The following is a 25,902-nucleotide window of genomic DNA, read 5'->3' on the forward strand; positions in this document are numbered from 1 at the left end:
AGGGCCATCCTCAGCAGCAGCATGTGATTTCCAGTTGATGAGAACTCCAAGCAGAAGTAGGGCATCAGAATGGATCCGGCAGGTAAGGTAAGGTAAACATGAAAAAAGGGTGTGTTCATTGAAAGATGCCATTCTTAATAGAACCTGTTAATAAATCAGGATTTTTTGCTGGTTTTCTCATGTTTGCAAATATGTATACTATACACGGAAACATTTAGTAATCAAAATCCAAAAACATCATAGTGCAGTGCTAATTGGTTTTCTGTTATAAGTTCCTATGCTTTAGCTCGTTTCATAAAATTTACTCAGGCACTTGGTTCCCTGTGGGCACAGTGTGTGTGCCAGGATAATGGGGCTACTATGTGTGTGTGTGTGTGTGTGTGTGTGTGTGTCTGAGTGTGTGGATTTGTCTTCTGTCACCTGTGGGCTATGGCTCTGAGGTAAGTAGGCAATCAGAGTCAACCAGACCAGAGAGCAGAGAAAGAGAGAGCTGGTGAGGAAGCAATAAAGGGTCTCACATCTGTCAGGATGCCTACTCTTGCCCGCCCATATGCCAACCCCACCCCCCCGCCCACACACACAAGCCTCCAGGGTCTCAGAAAACACGAAAGTGACCCAATTAAGCTCAGGAAGATAGTAACAGAAAAGAGAGAATGAAATCATGTGTGACTCAGATCCACAAGGGAGAAGGACTGGATTATTAGAGTGCTGAAAGTCAGCTCCTCAAGCCTGTTGTTTTTACCATTACTCGGCGAGACTAATGAGACATGTAGAGCCACAGATTTAAAACCTGTGGATTCTAAACCTTGGACTCCATCCTTTCTTGCCTTTGTGGCTGATTTATTATTAGTCCATTACTAGGAGAGAATTCTTCTGTTGGATAATTTTTCTGTTGGGAGCCACCGCAAAGATCACGGCAGGAAGACAATAACTGAGAAAGTGGAACAGAAATAGCATGAAGATGTTTGTAGAGATGTTTCTGGAGCTCTACAAACAATGACAGCGTGTGAGGTTGTGAATGTGGCAGACAGTGGAATGTAGGCAGCCTCGGATGAGGACAGGGAGAACTCTTGTGTTGTGTGGGCACCATGTTGGTGTTCTTCAAAGAAGAGTGGGAGATGGAGGGCATGCAGACAGTCGGCATTCTTTTGGTGGTCTGCAGCTCCCTCAGGCTCCTGCACTTTTTGGGCTTAATTGATTTTGCTGGTGAAGGTAAGATAAGATAGCCGAGATCCCCAAAACATATTAGAAACTCAAAACATTTTTGTAGTTTAAATTTCTCTGTTTCATGCGCAAGTAATGTCTGTCCCAAATGTCAAAGATTAGCATCAAGGGGAATGCTCTTATAAACAGAACTGTAATATGTCGTTTCATACAGGATATAGATCTCCTTAACAAATAAGCTTTCAAAACAATCCTTGTAATCTTAAAGACTTTGGATTCTGATGTTTCCTGATTATCAATCATAGATTAATATTTCTTCTGTTGCAAAATTAGTTCTTCATGTAAATTTATTTCTATACTTTCCCAGCAACCCATGACAGGAATAAACTTAATTTAATTTCCATCAGGCTCTAAAAGTTGTGATTGGTCATCAGACTAACCGATGCCAATCCTAGCATAGTGTTCTAAGCTTTGTGTCTTCTGTGCTTTCAGCCATTGGACTAAACTGAAATTGAATACGTCTGTAGCTTCTGACTTAAATTTTGTTCCTGGCTTTCTGGCTGTTTATTAGGTATCTTGGTGTAAGTGGTGGTACAGTGATGGAGGGGTAGCATTGCTGCCTCACATCTCCAGGTGCCCTGTATGTTCTCCCTATGTCCTCAAGGCTTTCCTGTTGGAGGAAACCAGAGATCCCAGAGGAAATCCTTGAATATATGGGGGAAAGGGCAATGCCAGTAGGTCAAGTGCCTAATCTAAATTGTCAAAAGTGTATGTGCATGGTGACTTGCAATGGATTCGTGTCCCATCTGGAGTGAATTCCTGCTTCATGCCCAGTGTTACCGGAATAGGCTCTGGATCTATCGTGACCCTGACAAAACTGAAACTGAACACTTCTGAGCAACTGCATGTCCATTTATCTCTTAGGCTGAACACTAGTGCATGTTCTGTGAGAGTTTTAACCAGGTCTGGGACATAAAATGTGATAAATCAATATGATCTAGTTTGGCACATTTGTCAGGTTTCATAATAGTCATTCTCACTTCATATACTGCAGGGAAGATGAGCAAAAATGTATTTGCTCAAATATCACACCTCCTGGCAAAAGAATAGCAGCAGCAAGTGAGTACACAAGAGATGAGACTAAAGCAGTGGTTCTTAAAGTGGTGTCCATAATTATTTATTTTTTTATTTTTACAATGGTGAATATCAAAACCCACTATTATCAAAGTGATTACATTTATTATTGAATATTATTGCGCTATTACCCTGTTGAAATTGTCCCTTAATTTCAATGGGTTCAGTCCCAACTTCAGTAAATGAAAAACAACTCTGCCTATAAATAAAGTCAACTTGGACCTAATGTGTTTTGTTGGTGGAAAGTTCAGGAATAAAAAGCTCTTATGCCTCCAGTAAATAGCTATAATATTATAGACATTTGAATAAAATATGCCTAATATTTGAATAGTCAGATTATGTGCCAATAATTAATCTATACTGGGAGTCTGTGGAATTTATTTTATAGTCAGACGGGTCCCTGGCTGCCAAAAGTTTGAGAGCCGTTGCACTAATTTAGAAGACTAAAACACACTTGCATCTTTTTTGAGACAAAATTGTCAATAACTATTGATACCACCGTTTCATAATGTCTGTATGCACTAATAACAACTGTTAACTTGCTTATACAAGTATAATCCTACCTAACTTGCGTATAAAAAATCATCATAAATGTCAATACATTTTTAGCTTAATTGAATTCGATAGCTAAAGTTGCTGCTTAAATGATAATGTTTAATGAATACCTAATAGATGCAAGCATATGTTACTGTAGGTAAAATGGCTACAATTTTACATTTCAGATAGAAATATTGAAAAAAAAATCTAGACAGTTTTTTTTTTTTTTTTTTTTTTTAAATTTTCATTATGTTCACAACTGCAATTATATACTTAATTATAAATGAGCCCCTCCAGCTAATTTTTCCACATCAGGGCACTTACATTTTGAGGTCAATTGAGTTAAGTCTTTGTAGTAAGTTCAACTCCATGTGTTGCATTAACTCTGGAGAGCAAAGAGAGCAGCAAGCTATGACTCAACAGTGATGGCTATATATTGATAAAATATTCTGACCAGACTGATTACTGTAATTACATATCACTTGAAAACACTTTTCTATTCCTCCAACCATGCTTTTTGTTTGTTCTTACATCTGAATCAATAGGCATTTTTTACTGCTTGAAATCATAGTTTAATGTGACTATTATTCTTTCGGTGCATACCACTGATGACACTTATCTTTGTGACCTGACTAAATTCTTGAGTCACAATTATTTATTCAAGGCCACTTTGGTTTCTCATATTTTCATGGCTATCATCTCTCAAACCACTGGAGCAGCACTAAGAAAGATCAAGTTATTTTTTGCTGTGGTGGTAAAGGGGCAAGAATATGTGTCCAGTAAATTCTGATTTAAATTTTGTTCCTGGCTTTCTGGCTGTTTATTAGGTATCTTAGTGTAAGTGGTGGTACAGTGATGCAGGGGTAGGTGCCCTGGTTCAAACTTGAGCTCAGGATACTATGAGTGAGTTCACAAGAGATGACACTAAAGCAGTGGTTCTCAGAGTGGTGTCCATGATATTTTTTTGTGTGGAATTTATTTTATAGTCAGACGAGTCTCAGGCTGCAAAAAGTTTGAGAGCCCTTGCATTAATTTAGAATACTGAACCACACTGGCATTTTTTTTGAGACAATATTGTCAATAACTCTTGATAGCAACAGTTTCATAATGTCTGTATGCACTGATAGCAATTGTTACATTTTGTTCCTGGCATTCTGGTTTTTAATTAGGTATCTTACTGTAAGTGGTGGCTTGGTGGTGCAGAGGGTAGCGCTGCTGCCTCACAGCTCCAGGGGCCCTGGTTCGAATTTGAGCTCAGGTTAATATGTAGAGCTATCCATGTTCTTTCTGTATCTGCAAGGATTTCCTGTGGGAGGAAACCAGAGAACTCAGAGGAAACCCTTGAGTATTGGGGGGTAATGCCATTAGGCGAGCTGGATAATCTAAGTTAACAAAAGTGTGCATGCATTGTGACTTGCAATGGACTCTGGTCCCATATGGAGCGAATTCCTGCCTTGCACCCAACAACCCTGACAAGGATGAGTGCTTACTGAAGATGAACGAATGAATCTCAGTATAAAAACTGGCTATGTTGATCCAGGACTTTTTGTGACTACCATGTGTAGTTAAAGAATCTGATCGATATCTCAGATCAACCTTACGTGGAACAGATGCTTAAAAGTGATTTTTGTCCTTGAATGTTGAACATGAGTGAGATGGAGAATTGGGATTCTGTTACTCCCAAGAGAAGGGTCATAGCGTTTGTTGCTTAGTGTTACGATATGGAGGCAGAGCCGGATGCAAGTGCAGATTAAGTTTAATACAAATCCAAACAAAACACAAAAAGGACACTATGAACATGTGAAAAGGAAAACAAATATAAAACAATACATAAAAGATAGGCGAGCATACCGGTACAACCGAAGACAATCAAAGCAAGACAAGGAATGTACTGCAAGCTGTGACTATATATACACACACAAGTGCTCCTTAACATTAATGTGAACCAGATGCAGGTGGTCATGTGACAGTGATGCAGTGGGGTGCAGTGGCTGCTGGGAACTGTAGTCCAGAGAGATTCTTGGCTTGTGTGTCTTGCTGAAGAATGAAAATGTAAATTGTTTAATTGACACTTTGCAACTGCCAATTATGCACTTGACCTTGAAAATATGTGGTCTTCATCCTAGTTGGAAGAACGGTCGCTCCTACTATGTGGTGCTATATTTTTAATGTTTAAAAAAAAGCCTCTGAAGCCTGGTCAGCAAAATCCATTGCAGGGTGATGTACTGCATGTTTCTGGTATAAAATATGGGTTTGTGGGCCTGCATATCATTACCTGTCTTTACCACAACTCCTGAGTAAGCTATAAGGCAAGTTCTACCTTGTGTGACATATCTATAGGCCATTTCACAGAAATCACCAAATCTCATGGATCCTGTATCACCCTGTATAAAATTAATACTGAATGTTACCATTCCATTTCCCATGTCTGTCCTCTTTCTCAGTTGTTTTTTTTCATGTATTTTTATTTATTTATTTATATTTTTAAATATTGAGTTAGGAAACAACTGAATATATGAAGCCCATACATGCAACAAGTTAACTTACTATAAATTTCTATCTTTCCTTTGCATGCTGTAAAAAAGCTTTTAAGTCACTCTGGATAAGGGTATCTGCCAGATGTAATAAATGTATATGTACCAGGGTGGAGTCAAACCAAAAGTCCAGATGGTGTAGAAATCTCAGTGTGTCTCAGGCTGAATAAATGTGTTGTTTTGTGACATAGAGTGTTTGGTGAAGACTCAAACACTAAACTGTGCAGGACAGTGACACTCCAGGATCTGGACTGAGATACACTGCTCTCTTTCCTTTCCACTGTAGCCAGGTCCACAAATCTGCACAATCAATGTTACCCAACACAAAGCCTACACCAGGGAGTTTCAGTTTGTTCTTCTAACATGAGTGTCCTTGGCATAGTGATAATGATTATTTATCACATATACATATGCACAGTGAAATTCTTTTCTTCACATACCCCAGCATGTCAGGAAGCTGGGGTCAGAGCACAGGGTCAGGCATGACTTACAACAGCTTGCCATCCTTCAGTTTGAGTGGTCATTGACTACGTTTACATAGCAATAATCTAATTATTGAATAATTACTCAGAATAAGACAATATTGTGATTAAGGTGTTTATATGACTTGCTTTTAGAATATTCCTTTCATGTTCCTGTTTTACATGATATAGAACATAGATCGATTAACGGCACACGTCATTACGTCCCCACGTCACGCCGTCCGACGTTCCCTCCAGAATTTCACATATCAACATACAGTTCGTCTTTGTTATGGTACCGTATACAGTTTTGGGTGTTTCATTTTTAATTTTTACGAACGCTTCAAGTGCAGTTAATTATTTGTCATGCTGTACGTGCAAATAGACAACTGCTTGAAGCTATGGGCTGCGTCCCAAACCGTGTACTTACCGTCTATATAGTAACCGAAATACGTATTTTTCACCTACTATCAGGTAAATACGCGGTTTGGGACGCAGCCGTAGTTTCTTGTTTGCTGACAAATGGTTGAGCACTGCCGTGTGTGTACGTGTCCTGATACAAAATGCGGTGAAAACTCCCACATGAAGTTAATAGTGTGATTAAGGTGTGTACATGTCTGTAACGCACGACAATAATGCGACTAAAACAGGAATAGTCCACGTCTTTATACGATTTGTGTTTACTTCGAGTATGACTTCAGCCAGATTAAGGTCATCAATAATCGCTGTTTACATGTTAGTTTCTTAATCAGAGTATCGTCTTAATCGGGTTAATGTCGGATTATTGTTGTCCATGTAAACGTACTAATAGTTTGACTCTTTAATTGGACTGCCAGAGTTAACCCAATGGGAACTATATCCCATCTTTATTACTGCCTTTCTGAGGGCATGATTGGGCGAGCCAATGTCATCCAATAAATCATCCCCTTAATTTTATGATGTTGCTTGACGATGTTACCTGCTACCTCAAACAGAGCCATTTTCAACTATCTTAAAACTCAACCATTAACTCAGTAAAAAAGCAGACAGATTTTAAGCACTTTCTCCCCTCAACTGGACACCTTCCATACTACAGCCACATTCAGGCAAAGACCTCAGGTTCAGTTTGCATTTCAGCTTTTCAGGTTTTGAATGTCTAGCGTGAAGCGATGCCGTCATGTACTCCAGCCCAAATTTTGTAAAGAGACTCCCATTCACTGTTCATACCACCATCAGTCAAAGGTGTGAGCTGTATTCACAAACATATAATTGGGCAAATGTTTTGACATATTGAAAATTTGTTTCCATCCATTGGGTCATCACATGGGATCTGTTTTCCATATGGACTTCACATAAAATGGTCCGTTCATGAATGATTTACACATGTGGATTGCATTATTGTGCATGCATTCTGTATGTGTGTGTGTGTGTGTGTGTGTGTGTGTGTCTGGCTGATATGTATGCATGCCTTTTGTGCTCTCTTTTTCTAACCCTCTATTATGGTTGGTGACTTACAGGTAACACTCCCAGCCAAAGCAAAAAAAGTATTAAACAGCGGTTCCTCAAGCTGCTGTCCTGCTGTGGGCCCAGTGCCACTCCCTCAGTCAGTCAATGCAAGTGATTCACCACTGCTTCACTCATTTTCCTCCATATAACACTGCATATAATTACCAACATATTCTATCCTATACACACAGCAGGGTTCTTCACATGATGTACACACAGTGGAGACAGTCATGGAATCAACTGATGGAAACAGAGTGTGACAAAAATGTATTAAAATATTAATACATGTTGGTATAGAATTTATTTTATATTAATAAAGACAAATATTTAGTCCTTTAGGAAATTCATGATACTGGCTTCATGATTCGATGCAATTCTCAGATTCGAATCACTGAGTCATTGAATCATAAACAATACAAAATAATTTGTATTTCTGTATAAAACTAAATGTTAAATGGTCTGCACTTATATAGCATCTTTTAACCTTAGCACTTCTATAAAGCACTTTATACTGTTTCTCATTCACCCATTCACACATACACACTCATATACACTCATATACACGCATACAACTGCCATGCAAGGTGCTAGCCTGCCACCGGGAGCAACTTGGGGTTCAGTGTCTTGCCCCAGGAAACTTCAGCATGTAGGCTGGGGATCAAACCACCAACCCTGCGATTAGTGGACAACCCACTCTACCACCTGAGCCATAGCCGCCCCAATGTAAACAAAACTGCTATGAACAGATGTTTACTGTTGTAAACAAAATGTACAACAGGTTCACCATAAATAAATAACTCAATTTATTAATTCCCTTAAACATTTTTAATTGAATAAACAACGGGTCTGACCTGGGGACCTTGAAAATGATCAGCTGAAACATAATGAGCTCCATAGCAGAAATAGAACTCCAAAGTTGGCTAAAATGCCCAACTTGTAACCATATAACAGTTTATGCGTGTTGGCCATTGCAATTCAGATGTACTGGGCGATCTTTTTTCACAAGTTATTGAGCAATCTTTCTTGACAGATCTTGCAGGCTCTGCATTACATATATAATTAATAGAATGTTGATTCAACACAGTGTGAATCGCACATTTCCACAATGTACATCCTCACATTTTTGCATTGCGATGCATTGTGTTACAATGTATCATTAGACCTCTACTGAAGGGATATTTTTCAACGGGCCTTCATCATCAAGAAACACTATTACATACACTATGCTGTTCAAGGAAGGTGAAATGTAGTAATTGCTGCTCATATAGGAGCATGCTCAGAGTTAAGTTACGGACATAATAAATTAATACAGAAATTGCACGCATCTGACGTTCAGACCTCAGCCACACTGCAGAATTATGTGCTGTATATATTATATGCAAATATTTGCACAGACTTTGTTTGTGTGGGGGTGGGGGTTTGATTTGGGCTTGAGGTGAAATCCATGTGTTAAAGGTGGTGGTGTAGATGCTGTTGATGCCATTTGTAAGACAAGAGCTTGATTTGTCTTTTGTACTGAAATATGCAGTTGTTGTTGATGGATGCTACTCTCATATTTAACTCGGCTTTTTGACATTTATAATGCTTTTTTTGCACTACATAATATAAATGCACCTAAATATTTATTTCAAAATATGTTTAAATATGCATTATTGAGCTAACCACTGTTAGATGGAGAATATTATTTAATAAATATTAATAAAGAAATGGTTTACCATAAATTTCAACTTTCTAGAATGTGTAATAATTGAACAGTAATTGAATACATTAATTTCAATTTTTTATGTGTCACTGTTCTGATGAACTCGTTTGTGTCTCACAGACAGCATCGAGGATGATTTTGAACTCTCCACTGTGTGCCATCGGCCTGAGGGTCTGGAGAAACTGCAGGAGCAAACCAAGTTCACCAAGAAAGAGCTGCAAGTGCTCTACAGGGGTTTTAAAAATGTGAGGCTCTCCTGCTTATTCATGCTTGATTATTGTATCGTATTATAAAATCTGTATTTCATCAAGTTCATACATACTGATCAAAATGGTTATTTTTATGTGGGTGTAGTCTTGGAAATGAACATCATGCTGTATTTATATGACACATAACATGATGGTATCTAATGATTTCAGAATATAATACTAGTGTTGATGTTATATAAATGTACATAATTCTGGTAAAGATGCAAAGTCTCTTTGAAAATGCTCTTATTCTTGCATTTCATGTGACATTACGCTCTATAATCGCTGCCATTTTGAGGAGAGAATAGGGGAGTGATTGCGTCAATGGCCGAGCAGCAAGTTCGTTTGAAGATAGGTTGTGACCTTTTAGCAATACCACAGAACACAGTTAACACTTCACCTTCCAGCCCGCATTACACAAAGATTCAGAGCCCATTTTGTGTTTCAGGAATGTCCCAGCGGCGTTGTGAATGAGGACACCTTTAAGGTTATCTACTCACAATTCTTCCCACAAGGGGGTGAGTACACATGATAATATACACCAATCAGCCATAAAATTAAAACATTGATTATCTCGTTGCAATTGCACCTGTCAGGTAGTAGGATATATCAGGCAGCAAGTGAACAGTCAGTTCTCGAAGTTGATGTGTTGGGTGCAGGAAATAGAAGCAAGCGTAAGGATCTGAGTGACTACGACAAGGGCCAAATTGTTAGACGTTAGATCGTTAAACGACTGGGTCAGAGCATGTCCAAAATGGCAGGTCTTGTGGTGTGTTCCCGGTATGCAGTGGTATTCAGTGGTCTTTCAAAGGAAGGACAACCAGTGAACCGGTGAAAGGATCATGGGAGCCCAAGGCTCATTGATGTGCATGGGGAGAGAAGTCTAGCCCATCTGGTATGATCCCATAGAAGAGTTAGTGTAGCATAAATTGTTGAAAAAGTTAATGGTGGCTATGATAGAAATGTGTCAGAACACACAATGCATCACAGCTTGGTGCATATGGGGCTATGTAGCCACAGACCAGTCAGAGTGCCCGTGCTGACCCCTGTTCACTGCCAAAACTACCTACAATGGGCATGTGAACATCAGAACTGGACCATGGAGCAATGGAAAAAGGTGGCCTGGTCTGATGAATCATGCTTTCTTTTACATCATGTAGACAGCCAGGTGCGTGTGCATCGCTTACCTTGGGAACAGATGGCATCAGCATGCACTACGGGAAGAAGGCAAGCTGGTGGAGGAAGTGTGATGCTCTGGGGAGTGTTCAGCTGGGAAACCTTGGGTCTTGGCATTCTTTTGGATGCTACTTTGACACCTACCACCTACCTAAACATTGTTGCAGACCAAGTACACCCCTTCATGGCAACGGTATTTCTTAATGGCAGTGGTGTTTTTCAGCAGGATAATGTGCCCTGCCACACTGCAAAAATTGTTCAGGAATGGTTTGAGGAACATGACAAAGACTTCAAGGTGTTGACTTGACCTCAAAACCTCCAGACCTCAATCTGATCAAGCATCTGTGGGATGTGCTGGACAAAAAAGTCTGATTCATGGAGGCCCCACCTCATAACTTACAGGACTTGAAGGATGATAACATCTGCTAACATCTTGGTGCCAGGTACCACAACACACCTTCAGAGGTCTTGTGGAGTCCATTCCTTGAGGGGTCAGAGTTGTTTTGGTGGCATAAGGGGGACCTACATAATAATAAGCATGTGGTTTTAATGTTATGGCTGATTGCTACATATTTACAACAGACAGTTGCAATCAAAATTATTCAACCCCCATTACAAATCAGGTCAACATTTATCAAAAGCAATTGAAATACTTCAACACAACGAATGCTTCAAGTGGTTTCCCCAAATTCAACTGAAATTGCAACTTATATTGATTTCTCCAGTAAATTATTCAACCCCCTGAACAGAATCCCTCACAACAGCACAAATATGCAAAACAGGTTTTGTCTCAAGCACACCTGATGCAACTAATCAAGGGCTTCATTAGTTGCACCAGGTGTGCTTGAGCTGGAACACATGAAATATCTGAAATGGCTAGGGGCAGAAATACCTGGACAGGGCAGAAAAAGGAAGCTATCAATGGCTGCAACCAGATTTAAGAGAAGGCAGGTTGTGATAAACCCTTGAGTAACTGCAAAAGACCTGCAGCAAGACTTGGTGGCAACAGGCACTGAGGTTTCAGTGGGCACAGTAAGGCACGTACTAAACACAAAAGGTTTCCATTCCAGAACTTGAAGACGTACACCACTACTGACCCAAAAGCACAAGAAAAGTCATCTCAAAATCATGTAAATAAGCCACAGAAGTTTTGGGATTCTGTTCTGTGGAGCGATGAAACAAAACTGAAACTTTTCGCCACGATGGATCAGCATTATGTCTGGAGGAAGAAGAATGAAGAAAGAACACTCTGTCCACAGTCAAGCATGGTGGTGGCTCCGTGATGCTCTGGGGTTGCTTTGCATCCTCTGGCACTGGAAATCTCAAATTCCATCAAGGCTTGGTTGCAGAAGAAGTCCTGGAAGATTCTACAGGACCATCTCAGTCACCTGACTTGAACCCCATAGAAAACCTCTGGTGGGGTTTGAAGAATGCGATTGCAGCATGCAAACCCAAGAATATTACTGAACTGGAGGCCATTGCTCATGAGGAATGGTCTAAGATTCCTCAGGCACGCTGCCAGAAGATATGCGTCTCGTTTGCAGCAGGTCAAAACAGTAAAAGGGTGTTCTACTAAATATTTAAGATGTTTGCCATGAAGGGGTTGAATAATTTTGCAACTGGATAAGTATTTTCAGTTGAATTTGGGGAAATCACTTGAAGCATTCATTGTGATGAAGTTTATCAATTGCTTTTGTTTGATTTGTTCATTGCAAACAGCTGAAAGTCATTTTGGAAAAAATCTGATTTGCAATGGGGGTTGAATCATTTTGATTGCAACTGTACATGCATTATTATTTTAATTATATGTGTGGCAGCATGGGAAAACCCAAACATGAACATCATGAAATTTTGCCATTTTCTTCTATACATATAGCTTTGAAATCTATTGGCTGTGGTGCAGAAGTATAACGGACAGTTTGACTATCTAATAATAATAATAATAATAATAATAATACTTCCTTATATTTATATAGCTCTTTTCTAGACCCTCAAAGCACTTTACATAGTATGGGGGGGTATATCTCCTCAGCCACCACCGGTGTGTAACATCCACCTAGATGATGTGACGGCAGCCATAGTGCACCAGAACGCCCACCGCACACCAGCTGTTAGTGGAATGGAGAGTGAGATGTAGCCAATTCAGAGATTGGGATTATTAGGGGGCCATGATAGATAAGGGCCAATGGGGAATTTTGCCAGGACCCTGGGGTTATACCCCTACTCTTTACAATAAGTGTCCTGGGATTTTTAATGACCACAGAGAGTCAGGACCTTGGTTTAACGTCTCATCCGAAAGACGGTGTGGTTTTTAGAGTATAGTGTCCCCATCACTATACTGGGGCATTAGGACTCACACAGACCACATGGTGAGCGCCCCCTGCTGGCCTCACTAATACCACTTCCAGCAGCAACCTTACTTTTCCCCAGGAGGTCTCACATCCACGTACTGGTACTGGCCAGGCTTAACCCTGCTTAGTTTCAGTGGGAAACCAAATGAGAACTGCAGGGAGATATGGCTGTGTATGTCTGATTACAAACTAAACTGATTAAGCTTAGACCCATATTTGTGACTAACTATGTGAGGAACTCAAACTTAACTAGCATTGTTTTAGACATATTTAGGTAAACTGTGTTTTTGCTACTGTATCTGTTTCATTATCCACCTGATGGGATTTCTTCAGAGAGGCCATATTGGTGAAATCTGTGTTATGTTTTCCCATAGATTCAAGTATGTATGCACATTTCCTTTTCGAGGCATTTGACACTAACAAGAATGGATCAGTTAGTTTTGAGGTAAGTACTGTGCAGTCATTTCTCTAGGTCAGTGGTTCTCAAATCCAGTTCTGCTGTGCCCATGCTCTACAGACTTTAGGTTGTTTAGTGCTCTAACATTACTAAATCAGCTCATAAAATGTTTGATAATGAACATTTTTGTGTTTTGTGTAAGGTGTATCAGAGCATGAAGTACTCAGGACTAGACACAAGAACCATATCATTTATCATAACGCCCTTTCTTCTGCTTTCTGATCAGAGGTAGAAGCCAAGATGAATCAGAATTTCTGCAGTTGTCCTGTTGCTCTTTTCAGGACTTTGTCTATGGCCTGTCCATCATCCTCAGGGGGACAATAATTGATCGGCTCAACTGGGCATTCAATCTCTATGACCTCAATAAAGATGGTTGTATCACCAAAGAGGTGAAACTAACATGAATTTTTGAGAAGGATGAAACATTGATGGTGAATGAAAACAGCTCATTTAATGTCTTTGGCTTACAGGAAATGTTAGACATCATGAAGTCAATCTATGACATGATGGGGAAATATACGTATCCCTGCATGCAAGAGGATGCTCCCAGAGAGCATGTGGAGAGTTTCTTTCAGGTGAGCCACACAAGCCATCATATTCATCAAACTCTGTAACTGTTATCTGTTGATTTGTTCTTAAATTTGTACTGTCTGATATACCTTCTTGATAATAATAATAATAATAATTCCTTAGATTTATATAGCACTTTTCTAAGCACTCAGAGTGCTTTACATTGTATGGGGGGAAATCTCCTCAACCACCACCAGTGTGTAGCATCCACCTGGATGATGCGACGGCAGCCATATTGGTGGAGAGGAGAGGAGAGGAGAGTGATGTAGCCAAATCAGGGATGGGGATTATTAGGGGGACATGATAGATAAGGGCCAATTGTATTTTTAACAACCACAGAGAATCAGGACCTTGGTTTAACATCTCATCCGGAAGACGCTACTGTTTTTACAGTAAAGTGTCCCCGTCTATATGCTGGGACATTAGGACCCACACAAACCACAGGGTGTGAATGTTTAAGTTTTGGGATTTCTGTTTTCAACCTGCTGTTTCTTTGCTAAATAATGACAGATAAATGGTTTTCTGTTAATCCCAAATAACTTTTCTTATGGATATGATTTTAATGTGTTTTTTTTTTCTTCTTTGTTCAGAAAATGGACCGTAACAATGATGGCGTGGTCACCATTGATGAGTTCATTGAGTCATGCCAAAAGGTTTGCAATGACCCCATAATAAATCTTACCAACTTACCAAAAATTATCTTAATATATTGTACTCAGTGTACAGTATCTGCTATATGCAGATTTGCCAACAGAAACACCAGAATTTGTACATACAAATATAGCAGTCAACAATCTGGTGTGACTTAATAAATAGAGTTAGAAGTCCCACATTATTGTTTTCAATTGTCTCACAAGACCTAGCCTTGCAAATTCACCTTGATAAAAGTTGACAGAAAATACCACACGACTGCTACCAGAAACAACTGTATTATTCATGTCCTGCGTCCTTTCTCTATCCGCTGGTTTATGGGAAAGCTCACAGGCCTGTATAAAAATGTGGATTTCCTTCTGCCATTTCTCTTCTATTTCTCTGTTTTCTCCACCTGTTTCTCACAGGACGAGAACATCATGCAGTCCATGCAGCTGTTTGACAATGTCATTTAGGGCCCCGCTCTGGTGGAGAGGAGAGGGCAAGAGCCTGAGAGAAGTGACCAAGACGTTCAAACTGGTCAACCAGAAGCTACTTCCTCCTCTATATCCCCTCTTCACCCAGCCAGAGGACCACCATTATTCTCTTTCTTTATTTCTCCCAGAGACATAGTGGAAGATGACGCACCAGGGCTGGCTTCTAGATCCACTTCAATAACTTATTTTTCTTACATCCCTGCAAGCATTAAACATATTAGCTGGACTCAGGATGAAGCCAGCTTGACACATTTCACATGTAACCTGAAACTCGGAGGAACAGGGAGTGACGATAAAAGTGAAAGGAACTGGCGGACCAACATCTAGCTAGAAGTTATGGCTGATGGTGGTGGTGTTTTTTTTTTTAAATAACTGACTAATTTTTCTTACCGCATGATGTCAAATAACCTACACCCTGTAACGTACCTATTTACCGAGCTAGTCCAAAGCTTGTCTGTTGTCAATTGGCCATCCACATGTGCCTCGTTCAGACTGCGTGCTGGTGTGTGCACCATTCAAGTTCCTCCATTCAGCAGCCAATAGAAATAGAAACAGTCTATTCCTGTACATTCCAGATGAGTCTGTAGAAAAAGTGACTCCTTGGCCTTGAAGTTCTTAGTGCTTAGCAGTTCAGGCTGTTGTTTTCTGGTAAGAGATGAGTTCACCATGTATTGTGTAAAAACGGCAGAGTGGAGCTATGCTGCATTAATGCTACTCTATGTTCTCACTGTGAACGCATATACAATATGAATTGTGAACTCATTACTGCTGGTAGGATCCAATAATGATAAAGTCAATGTTTTACATCCCTTCATAAAAAGAATATTTCGCCAATTTCAGGCAGAACTAAAGACCAGTGCTCATAGGCAGCTCTGTAGGGCGTAGGGACCAGCAAGCTTGTCCATCACCGAGTGTCCCTCAACACCTAAGACACGCATCATGACCCATATTAAAAATATTTCTAATAAAATAATAATAATAATAATAATAACGTACAAATAAATACTTATAATGGAGTACAGTTCAAGGGAAGAGTGTGGCAAAGGTATGACAGACCAACTAAAGGATATTTTTGCTAAATGGAAAAATTTAAGCCTAACAATTTAGCTTTTATATATATATATATATATATATATATATATATATATATATATATATATATATATACAAATTATATCATATTATATTATCACAATTGTATGTAATTTGATTGAGCATTTTAAGTCAAGCTTAGGAATCAAGCTTAGGAGTCTGTATTTTTGGGGGAAACTGTTGTCTAATATGATACCTTGCATATGTATTCAGCCTCAAGCCTGAAACTGGAATAGGTAGACTGGAACATTGCCATCTATTTGGCTCCACCATCTTAGCCTCAACCCTGACCAGTTTCCCAATCCCTGTTGATAAAAAGCATTCCCACAACATGATTCTACCACCAACATGCTTTATTTTGTAGATGGTGGACTCGGGATGATGAGTAGCATTGGGTTTTCATCAAACGTAATGCTTTGAACCAAGGCCAAAAAGGTCAGTTTGGCACTCATCAGACCAGAGAACATTTTTCCACGTTTGCCTTGATTGCTTCTACGACTAATGTCCTACTTACCTGGTCAGTCATTTTTCGTGGAATTTCCACCCGAGATTCTTGTTAGCATGATATCTCAAGAACAAGTGGTTGAATGCTTGTAGGATTTATATGGAATTGTAATTGTAACAAGACTTGTTTTGGTAGTTCCTTGATATGCTCCATGACAAACTCTGGAGGCTTCCAGTAACAGGTGTTTATATTGCACTCATGTGATGGTTTCATTTTAATTGCATACAGATGGACTCCATTCATCTAATTCTGTGAGTTCTGATGGCAACTGTTTTGCAAATGTGGAAAATGTAAAGGGGAGGGTTGTTTGAAAATACATATGCAAGGCACTGTACAGTGGATTGCACATTAAATGTTAATGTACTGTTAATGATAAAAAAAAAATAAACAGTGATAAATCACTTATTAGTGATATAGAGTAGGAGCAATTCTTTGAGGTGTGGGCTTCAGTTATGCAGGCAAGTATTTCTTAATAATGCAGCATTCAGGCATTTTAATCAATATCACATCTACAAATACAACAGTTACAATGTTGTTCCACCTTTAAGCAATGAACTCTAAGGGTTGAGTGATGTGTGACATTTACATGACAATGAATTATTTCTAATCAGCTATATTCAGTGATGAGAGGAGTGGGTATGCAAGAACACAATGGACTTAAATATTTAAGCAATAATTTTTTTGATTAATGTCGGCCAGTATTGCCACTTAAACCTATCAGTTCAGCCCATCGGTGTGGAGTGGTGATTATTGTTTATTATTCAAAGCTCCAATCTCACACAATTTATTTAAATATTTATGCAAATTATCTCTTCAAAATACCACAAAGGATTGTGTGCTGCAAAAAAAAAAGGTTTTGTGTCCTCATTAGAAGAACATTTTCCCTCCTCAAAAGGTCAATCCATGGCAGATGTTACAACACAAATGTGTTACTTTCTGCACCATTATTCTGTTAGCGTACAAAGACAGAAGCAATGAATGTAAGGTATACTTAGAATATGGTGTCTTGTCAAAAAGTTAATTAAATGACAACTTTCACCTTATAAAAAGGTATTTTACAAGTACCAATGTTAACTCTGTGAACATCCTTGTAAAAAAAAAAAAAAAAAAAAAAAAAAAAAAAAATTCACGAAAGGAAGGAAACTAATAATGATATTTTACATATGTTAAGTAATCCAAAGAGCTGTTATTTGACATGATCAAATAAATATACTGAATATAAAGAAGCACAGATTTTGTCCATTGGGGAATAAAAAGCCTCACAGGACAAAAGATTGTCCCTACATTGCATAAAGTCCTTCACCAGTGACTGTTCACATATTCACTGGCCAAACAGATGTTCAGGTCATTTTTTTTTTTTTAATCTCCCACACTCAATGTTGGAAGTTTTTCAAGGATGTGTTAATGTGTACACTCTGAGCTGGAGTTACTCACTGGCATCTTCTTTTGTGGAGGAGAACTCAGGTGGGCGCAAATAACGTTTCTCATTTGTGTTGCATTGACTAAAATCATCAGAGCTTAATGTAATTTGACAGAGCAGATAGATGTCCAGGGCCTTGATTCTGGTTGGCAGATAGCTCCCTCTCCCAGTTTTCCAAAATGCATTCGTGTTTTTTTAATCCCCACTTCAGCATCAATGGACAGTGTTGTTCAGGCAATCGCTCCTGTGGAACCTGTTCATGCTCGCATGACAATAATAATCTGCAGTATTAACCGTTTCTTTGCTAGTCTCAACTGGTTGCACTGCAAACAAAAAACAAAACCATGTATATTTTGTACAGAGAGAATAAATAAAATTTAAAAAAAACTACAACTGCTATGCAATGACAGGTGAAGTGTCTAAATTGTTGCAATGTCTTTGTAGTAAACCATAGTATTAAACAGATATAATGAGATTACTAGTGATGTATTGCTTCCATTTTATGCTGTATTCTTTCTCCTGTAACGCTAATGTCACTGATCCTCACAGAAAGCACACTGACACGAGGCAAGCTTCTGTTGCTATGTGAACCATTAGAGGCATGATGGCTTTAATATGATGTGATTTAGGACAGTTTGTGCCATGTGTGTTTAAGACAGCATTAGCTATGACACTGCTCATATTCAGATCAATACACCCCTACAAATTATTAATAGAAATGTCAGGTGTAAGTAATAAAAACAGGACATGGCATGCTGTTACAGGATAACCAAGGACAGGCTGGTGTGAGGCAACTTGACACGAAGTGGGCTTACTGTGATCACTCTGAAGGTGATTATTTTTGAATAACAGCATGTCCTGGAATTTTTTTATTCTTCACATACCACAGTGAATTGCATACAATTATAATTTGTCCATTTATTAATAAATATTATGCTTTTTAACTGTTTATAGTTACACTTAAATGTAGTGGCTGGTCAGAGAAACAAATGAGTGCCTGTTATCCCACTATTTCTTCCCCTCTCTCTTCAAGAAAAAAAAAAAAAAAAAAAAAACTGCACATGAAACATCTGTCCTCTTCCTGTGGTGGAAAACGAACTGTTACAAAGTGCTGACATGGGAGAGTCCTTCCATAAATGTTAAATAAACCTCTCTTTATAGAAAAACAGTTATAGAAAGAAAATCAACACATTCTGGCCAATCGGAAACGAGAATAACAGTGCTGCGGTATCATTTTACCAAACACACAGGACAGTAAAAACTAAAAATTCATGAATGATGTAAACTTGAATATGGTACATTATTATTGATAATTTTGTGTGGATGCCAGACATGATATTCAAATTAAATGTAGAGAGCATATAAAATGGTACACATGTATAGTAATTTTATTTACATTCTCTTATCAAGGAACTCATTTCAAATCAGCGAGTACCATGTGTGACTAACATCTGGCTGGAGTCTAAATTATTCCATTTAATAAGACCCAACAATTTATTTGTATAAGTTACAGATGAAGGCAAAAATCTGCATACCCTATTTTTGGCAAATGGAAAATGTAGCCAATTATTAAAAATGTATCTGCTTAAAAAGGTGTACGACATGTAGATGTATAAATAAAGTAAGTTTTTCTTACAGGGGACTGAACATAACTGAGGTAATAAAGACGTTGTGGTAAAATTTCTTTTGAGTGTTTGATATAGAAATGACTTGCATCAGTATACAGACTTGACCTGAATAGAGGCAGAAGGTGAGGAATTACTTGGCCACCTTGCGTAGTTCTGCAAGGACCCAAATAGCGAAAGTAAGCAGTGCTACGGATCCGGATTGGTGTGTGGCTGCCATGGAAGTGGGCACGTACAGGAGCAACGTGCTGATTCCAAGAACAACCTAGGAAACAAACGATAACAGGCAATCAAAAAGCAATTTCAGCATTCGGCGGCACAAACAAGGCGGGATTAAAGTCTCGTATGAGGCTGGCTTATTGATCTTCAGTTCCTGTTTACAAAAATAAATAAATAAAAAATTTCTCCTCCTGGCTTGTTAATTTTCAGCCTATATTTTGTTTCAGCAATGCACCATGGGCTGATTTAAAAAATCGACTAGATTCCAAATGATTGAAAATAAAGAAGGCTGGGTTTCAAATTAGCAATTTACATACTAAATACAGCTGACATTCATTTACCACGGCTGTCTGTAGCTGGAAGCCAGGAGAGCAAAAAATTGGCTATGATCTCTGGGTGGGATGGATGGCATTACTCTCTCTCCCCCGTCAATCACAGAGACACTAGTCACTAGATGGCGACTGCGAGGTCAGGGATGCAGAAGCGAGCAAATGGTGCATTACTCTTGAGTGTGTTACACTGCCTTGTGATGCAGCATGAGCTGTCTTCATGAGTCTTGGAGCAAGTGTTAGCCTTCGCCCTGCCCAGTTGGTAGTGGTCATATGATAAAGTAGAGTGGTTAGGAAAATAGAGGGGAAAAATGGTGGGGGGCGGGTTTTAGAATTTTATCCAGTAGAGGCTACACACAATGTAATTAGGGGTAGATTCATTTCAATAAACAAACAAGTAAACAAATAAATAAATGTTTAGGTCACACCCACTTCTGACTGAATTGTGCAAAACACTGAAAAAGGTCTTTGTTGAAGAGACGTAAGGTGGAAGCTGAATGCCGAGTGCTTCAGCAGTCATGAACAAAGACATTTCTTCTTTAACCTGCGAGTCTCCCACAACGTACATTATTTTATTGCACATTGTTTGGTGAAGGGTTTTTCTTTTAGCTAACAGTCTCAATATGCAGGTCAACAATAGGTTATATAATTGTGTTTGCACATGTTTATTGTTAAAATCACGACACTACAGTCAGTAGCAATGTCAACAAGTGGTTATGGCAATTTGCACTATGAACAATGCTATAATTAAACAAATATGAATAGCCACTGATACCTGATAAAGCTTAAATCATTTACACACACATTAATAATGACAAATGTTTGGATGCACTGCTAGCTGTGAAAAGAAAATTCTGAAGCACTGTGTTGTTAATGCAACTTAATATCTAATTATATTGACTAGAGATGCACTGTTGTATCGGCTGATACAGGCTATTTTTCCCGCTATGGGCTATCGGCCAATGTTTAAGAACATCCAATGATCAGGGCCCATTATATCCTGTCAATCAAAAGAGGGCGGGAAAACATCGATTTCGTGCTGTGTGTAAAGATGGCAAAACTGCAGTTTGTAATCTCTGCACTGCTAAAATTTTTACGGGAAACGTCAATTAATTCTCTTAAAATTAATTAATAACATTCAATAATTTTAACACATTATTAAAAGTATTGTTTCTTATGTTAATTAGAGTAATGTGTTTTCTGTTTATGAGACGAGTTACTGTGAAACAATAGTTTAATAGTAATAGTAGAAAGTTTTTATTTGCATTTCCTTCAGAACTGTGGAATTAATTATTTTTAATTTAAAAGAAGGTATAAAAGGCAGTACTATCGTTATCGGCCGATATCACTCTGAATAATTGGTTAATCGGTATCGGCTGAGAAATTTAGTATCGGTGCATCTCTAATATTGACTTAAGTCGTTATTTCAAGACATTATTTCATTTCCATTTAATATCTTGTTATTAATAATGGAAACATTATTACAACAGTCTTTAATATCTGGCAAAACAGCTCAACACTGTGTGTGGTGTTGCTTATATAAAGCTAAGAACCGTATCTAAGGACAGTAGTATACAGTTATAGAGTAATGATTTATAATCCCACCATCCAGTGCCACCTAGAAAAGGATGGGATCCCTTTTGAGTCTTTAAGACCTTTGTACATGAATTATTACTGACACTTAAAGCCTTTTAATGCTTTTTTTTAAATTTCAAACATTTTATTGATGACCATTAAAATGTTCATCATTAACCCTGTTAATTACCTGGTAGTTACCGGCTTCTTTTTTCAGAATGTGCAAAATGAGCCACTGACCTGTGTATATGCCATGGCAGTCAAGCAGCTGATTGCAAGCTTTGCCCTCCTAGGCAGCTGCATGCGTCTGGAGAAGAGGAAAAGGCTGGTGATGGCTGCTAATGAGCCAATGCCCTACAGGAAGATAAACAATTGTTTATTAAACAGCAGGAAAGCCAGGATACAGTGACACTATTAGCATAGTTGGACTTTATTCCAGCAGGCAGCACCACAGGTAATAACCTTTTGATCTATGTGTGAACTCGTCTATATCAAATATTTTAACAGGAACCTTTCCTCTAGCCTGTAATGCCATGTTTATATTACAAAATAATTACAACAAAATGTTCTAAAAGGAAATGGCAAAGATACAGACAAGCCAATCATTTCCCATGAATGTGTATAGTAAATGTCAATAATAATAATAATAATAATAATAATAATAATAATATTAATAATAATAAATTTTTAATTTATATAGCACCTTTCATACATTTAAAATATACCTCAATTTGCAATGTGTGAAGTAAAAAGCTAAAAATAAAGAAACAAAAAGGTAGTCCAAAAAAAAAAAAAATTTATTTGGTCTTGGTTGAAACCAAGAGTCTCCTTTGCTGACATTTTTGTTCTGCTTTTCCTCACTAATTAAGAATCGATTGTTCCCCGACAGAACCTTATTTTGAAGAATAAGCCACACATTTTTAACTCTTCAAATATGTGCTTCTATTTAATGCAATTACTATTCAGTTTGTAAAAGTCATTCTCACATTTAACATTAGCTTTCATTAACTGTTAGCTGATTTCTGACTGAGGAATCCCTTTACGCCACAGTGCAGTGCTCACCAGTATTCTGTGGTCAAACTGGACGGTGGTGGGGTTCTCAAAAATGTTCTTGATTGTAGGGGAGAAGGCAAGAAGATCATCTGGGATCCAGTATTCACCCATTTTTGGGAAAGAGTTGTACACCAATCCAGCATCAAGGCCAGCGACGAAGGCTCCTGGGAAGAAACGTCACGCCACATTGCATCACCATCCTTAACCCTTTGATTTTATAGCAGTGTGATTACGAAAATGTCGAAATTCATTAAACATTTAAATAATACATTAAAACACTACATAAAAAATTTGGGGTTTTACATCTACATCATCTTATCTGCTGTTAACAACTGGCTTAAAGAGGATTATTTTCTACGTTCGTGGAACTGGGCCGAATTCTTTCTAGCCCAGACTGCACAGCTTTTCTGTTAACCATACTTGCTATTCTATCGTTTAGTTCAAATTTACATTAATATTTTGACCCAAAGGTGGACACAAGTCGGCACCTGAGAGAGCTGTGAGAAAGACCAACGCCCCTGTGGCCTTGGCAAACCTCCTGAGCTGCATAATGCGCCTGGTGTCAGGAAGCTGTGAAAAGGAAATGTTTTTGCAATTACATGATTAAGGTCAGTCAGAGAGTGTGTGTGTGTGTGTGTGTGTGTGCGTGCATGTACCCTGTTCACAGGAAGCATTAGTGTGAGCCCTGTCCAAAGACTACCGCAGTATAGAAGAAGAGCTGAACCGAGATGCGATGCCAGTCTGTACTGACTGACACGGGGAACATCATACGAGTCTGGCTTCTCCTCCAGTCCACTCTTCACCATGTACCAACCCAGAAGACCCTATGAGTAAATAGAAATGAGCAATTATATAAAAACAAGTTCTAAGAATTCTATTGATACCAATACTGGTATTGTATACTGATCCAACACACCATGCTGATTTACTCACACTCGTAATAAATGCTCCGAAAGCATCTGATATCATGTAATACTATGAGACGTAAGCCTAATGCATGTTTCTGCACTAAGGAAAAGATGAATAGACGAGTGATGAGTGTAATCTGGGTGTATCTCACAATTAATGATGGAAAACAAAGCAAAGCAGACAAACAGTCCAAATCTTCCTATAATAAAAGTATAATAATAATAATAATTTTAAAAAAAGCATAGTAGTAAGTATCGATATAGTATTTAAACAGTACCTTTAAAAGCATGAGGGCAGCCGTCCTGAGCACGAAGAGCTGTATCAGTAAGGTGCCATGAACGGCATGCACACACACAATGTAATTGCAAGCAAGGAGCAGTGAAGTGAGCACACAGAGAAACTGTTTTATGTGAGAGAGGGCACTTCAATTCTTCAAGCACTGAGACACAATTAAATAAAATGCTCCATGACACCCCTGATTAAGTAATATGAAGTAGGTTACTCATTTCGGTATCCGTATTGATGACTACGACATAACGTACGTGTAGTTGGTCTGAACAAAATGTAGCATGTATTCCTAGCAATAACCTTAAACCATATAATCAAATACTGCAGTTGAATATCATTGTATTTCTTCACAAAGGCATCAAGTTATATTACAGATCACTGCAGCAACAGTGTAGGCATTACATTCATTGCTAATGTAAACTGCTAGCTGAAGTTAGCCTTCAGTGGGTTAATAAAACAATGTAGAAATACTGTTTTCTCTGAGCAGCCTAACGAAGGGATGATACAAAACGCAGAGGCTGTTTATACTGGCGTGAAAATAGAAACGTATACTATTTACACAGTTTAATGAGTGTCAAATATGCACAATATAACTGTATAATGATAGCTAGCTTTTTAGTTACCATAGTTACAAATTTACACAATAACACACTAATATTAGCCAGCCTTTCTAGTGACGTTACCCCTTTTTCCTCAAAATTCTATGTGGTCAAATCTGATGCTAAAAAGTGTACACAAATTCCGGCATGTTTTCTTCTTCATCACTTTCATCTTTAATTTATCTAGACTGGCGTGTGTAAACTGTAGTGAAACATTTAACATTCTGTAATAACAAACTGCTTGATTTGCAGTTGAATAATACAAATCAATGCCAGTATCATCAGTATAGTAAGTACAGTGGTATTAGTATTAATACACAAGGGAACTTTGGATTAAACTGTGGGTAATTAGGTTTAGTGTCAACCTGTATATTGCAAAAGTGAAGCAGAGCTACAGATATTTTCATCAGCTCAAAGTGCTGAGCCAGGTGTGGAGTGTTGTAAGAAACCTGGATAATTCATCACTTTCATAATGTTTTTTTAAGGTTGCTATGTAAGACTAACACGAAACATTCCAGATGCCATTTTATTCATTTCAATTCTGCAGATGAGTTTGGAAAATAATTCAGTTTTCTACCCAACTGTGGGTTTAAACAAAATAAAGAACACTTACTTAATTGTCTTTTTAACTGCAATAATCTCAAACACCTCTACAAAGGTGCCACAATTAATTAAAAGAGAAAAGCCAGAAGATTACCACAAAAAACCTAGTATATGTCAGTGTGCATGATACTCTACACAAAAACACACAATGACTACGTTTACATGGACAGCATTAATCTAATTATTGACCTTAATCTGAGTAAGATAATAATGTGATTAAGGGGTTTACATGAGTCGCTTTTAGAATACTGCTGTCATGTTCCTGTTTTACATGTTTGAGAACATAATTAGATTAACAGCCCGTGTTATTACGTCACCGCGCCACGCCGTCCCTCCAGAATTTCACGTATCAACATACAGTTCGTCTTCGTTATGGTACCGTATACAGTTTTGGGTGTTTTTTTTACGAACACGTTAAGTGCAGTTAATTATTTGTCAAACTATACGTGCTAATAGACAACTGCTTGAAGCCGTGGGCTGTGACTCAAACCGCGTATTTACCGTCTATATAGTAGCCGAGATACATGTATTTTTCCCCACTACAGGCCTATAGTAGGAAAGTATGCGATTTGGGACACAGCTGAACTCTCTTGTTCGCCATAAAACGTAAAACTGCCGTGTGTGATCGTGTCCTGTCGCAAAATGCAGTGAAAACTCACACGACGTTCATAATGTGATTAAGGTGTTTACATGTCTGTAATACACGTCCATAATGCGACTAAAACAGGAGTACTCCACC

At 38.4% G+C, this 25,902-nt stretch overlaps 2 protein-coding genes across 6 annotated transcripts in view; one reads left to right on the forward strand and one right to left on the reverse strand.

Annotated features, from left to right (window-relative positions):
• The window catches only part of LOC108260876 (Kv channel-interacting protein 2), a 249,109-nt gene extending 230,739 nt beyond the window's left edge, over nucleotides 1-18,370 (forward strand). For 3 of the 4 annotated variants that reach the window (XM_017461539.3, XM_017461537.3, XM_017461536.3), the window contains exons 2-8: nucleotides 9,138-9,262; nucleotides 9,714-9,783; nucleotides 13,167-13,237; nucleotides 13,531-13,638; nucleotides 13,720-13,824; nucleotides 14,410-14,472; nucleotides 14,878-18,370. In XM_017461539.3, coding sequence (XP_017317028.1) covers nucleotides 9,138-9,262; nucleotides 9,714-9,783; nucleotides 13,167-13,237; nucleotides 13,531-13,638; nucleotides 13,720-13,824; nucleotides 14,410-14,472; nucleotides 14,878-14,925 — 590 coding nt within the window. In that variant the 3' untranslated portion in view covers nucleotides 14,926-18,370. Of the gene's footprint in view, nucleotides 1-369; nucleotides 1,213-9,137; nucleotides 9,263-9,713; nucleotides 9,784-13,166; nucleotides 13,238-13,530; nucleotides 13,639-13,719; nucleotides 13,825-14,409; nucleotides 14,473-14,877 lie in introns of those variants that run through there. The other variant, XM_053677735.1, reaches the window with a different exon arrangement.
• A 491-nt stretch (nucleotides 18,371-18,861) lies between these two features.
• Nucleotides 18,862-25,902, reverse strand: part of LOC108260879 (cytochrome c oxidase assembly protein COX15 homolog) — an 11,150-nt gene continuing 4,109 nt past the window's right edge. For both annotated transcript variants that reach the window (XM_017461540.3, XM_053677734.1), the window contains 5 exons: nucleotides 23,421-23,588; nucleotides 23,253-23,334; nucleotides 22,774-22,928; nucleotides 21,952-22,065; nucleotides 18,862-19,853 (listed from right to left, as the gene is read on the reverse strand). In XM_017461540.3, the coding sequence (XP_017317029.1) occupies nucleotides 19,722-19,853; nucleotides 21,952-22,065; nucleotides 22,774-22,928; nucleotides 23,253-23,334; nucleotides 23,421-23,588 (651 nt within the window). In that variant the 3' untranslated portion in view covers nucleotides 18,862-19,721. The remainder of the gene's footprint in view (nucleotides 19,854-21,951; nucleotides 22,066-22,773; nucleotides 22,929-23,252; nucleotides 23,335-23,420; nucleotides 23,589-25,902) is intronic.

The sequence above is a fragment of the Ictalurus punctatus genome, chromosome 29 (genome assembly GCF_001660625.3).
Source record: "Ictalurus punctatus breed USDA103 chromosome 29, Coco_2.0, whole genome shotgun sequence".
Classification (NCBI taxonomy): domain Eukaryota; kingdom Metazoa; phylum Chordata; class Actinopteri; order Siluriformes; family Ictaluridae; genus Ictalurus; species Ictalurus punctatus.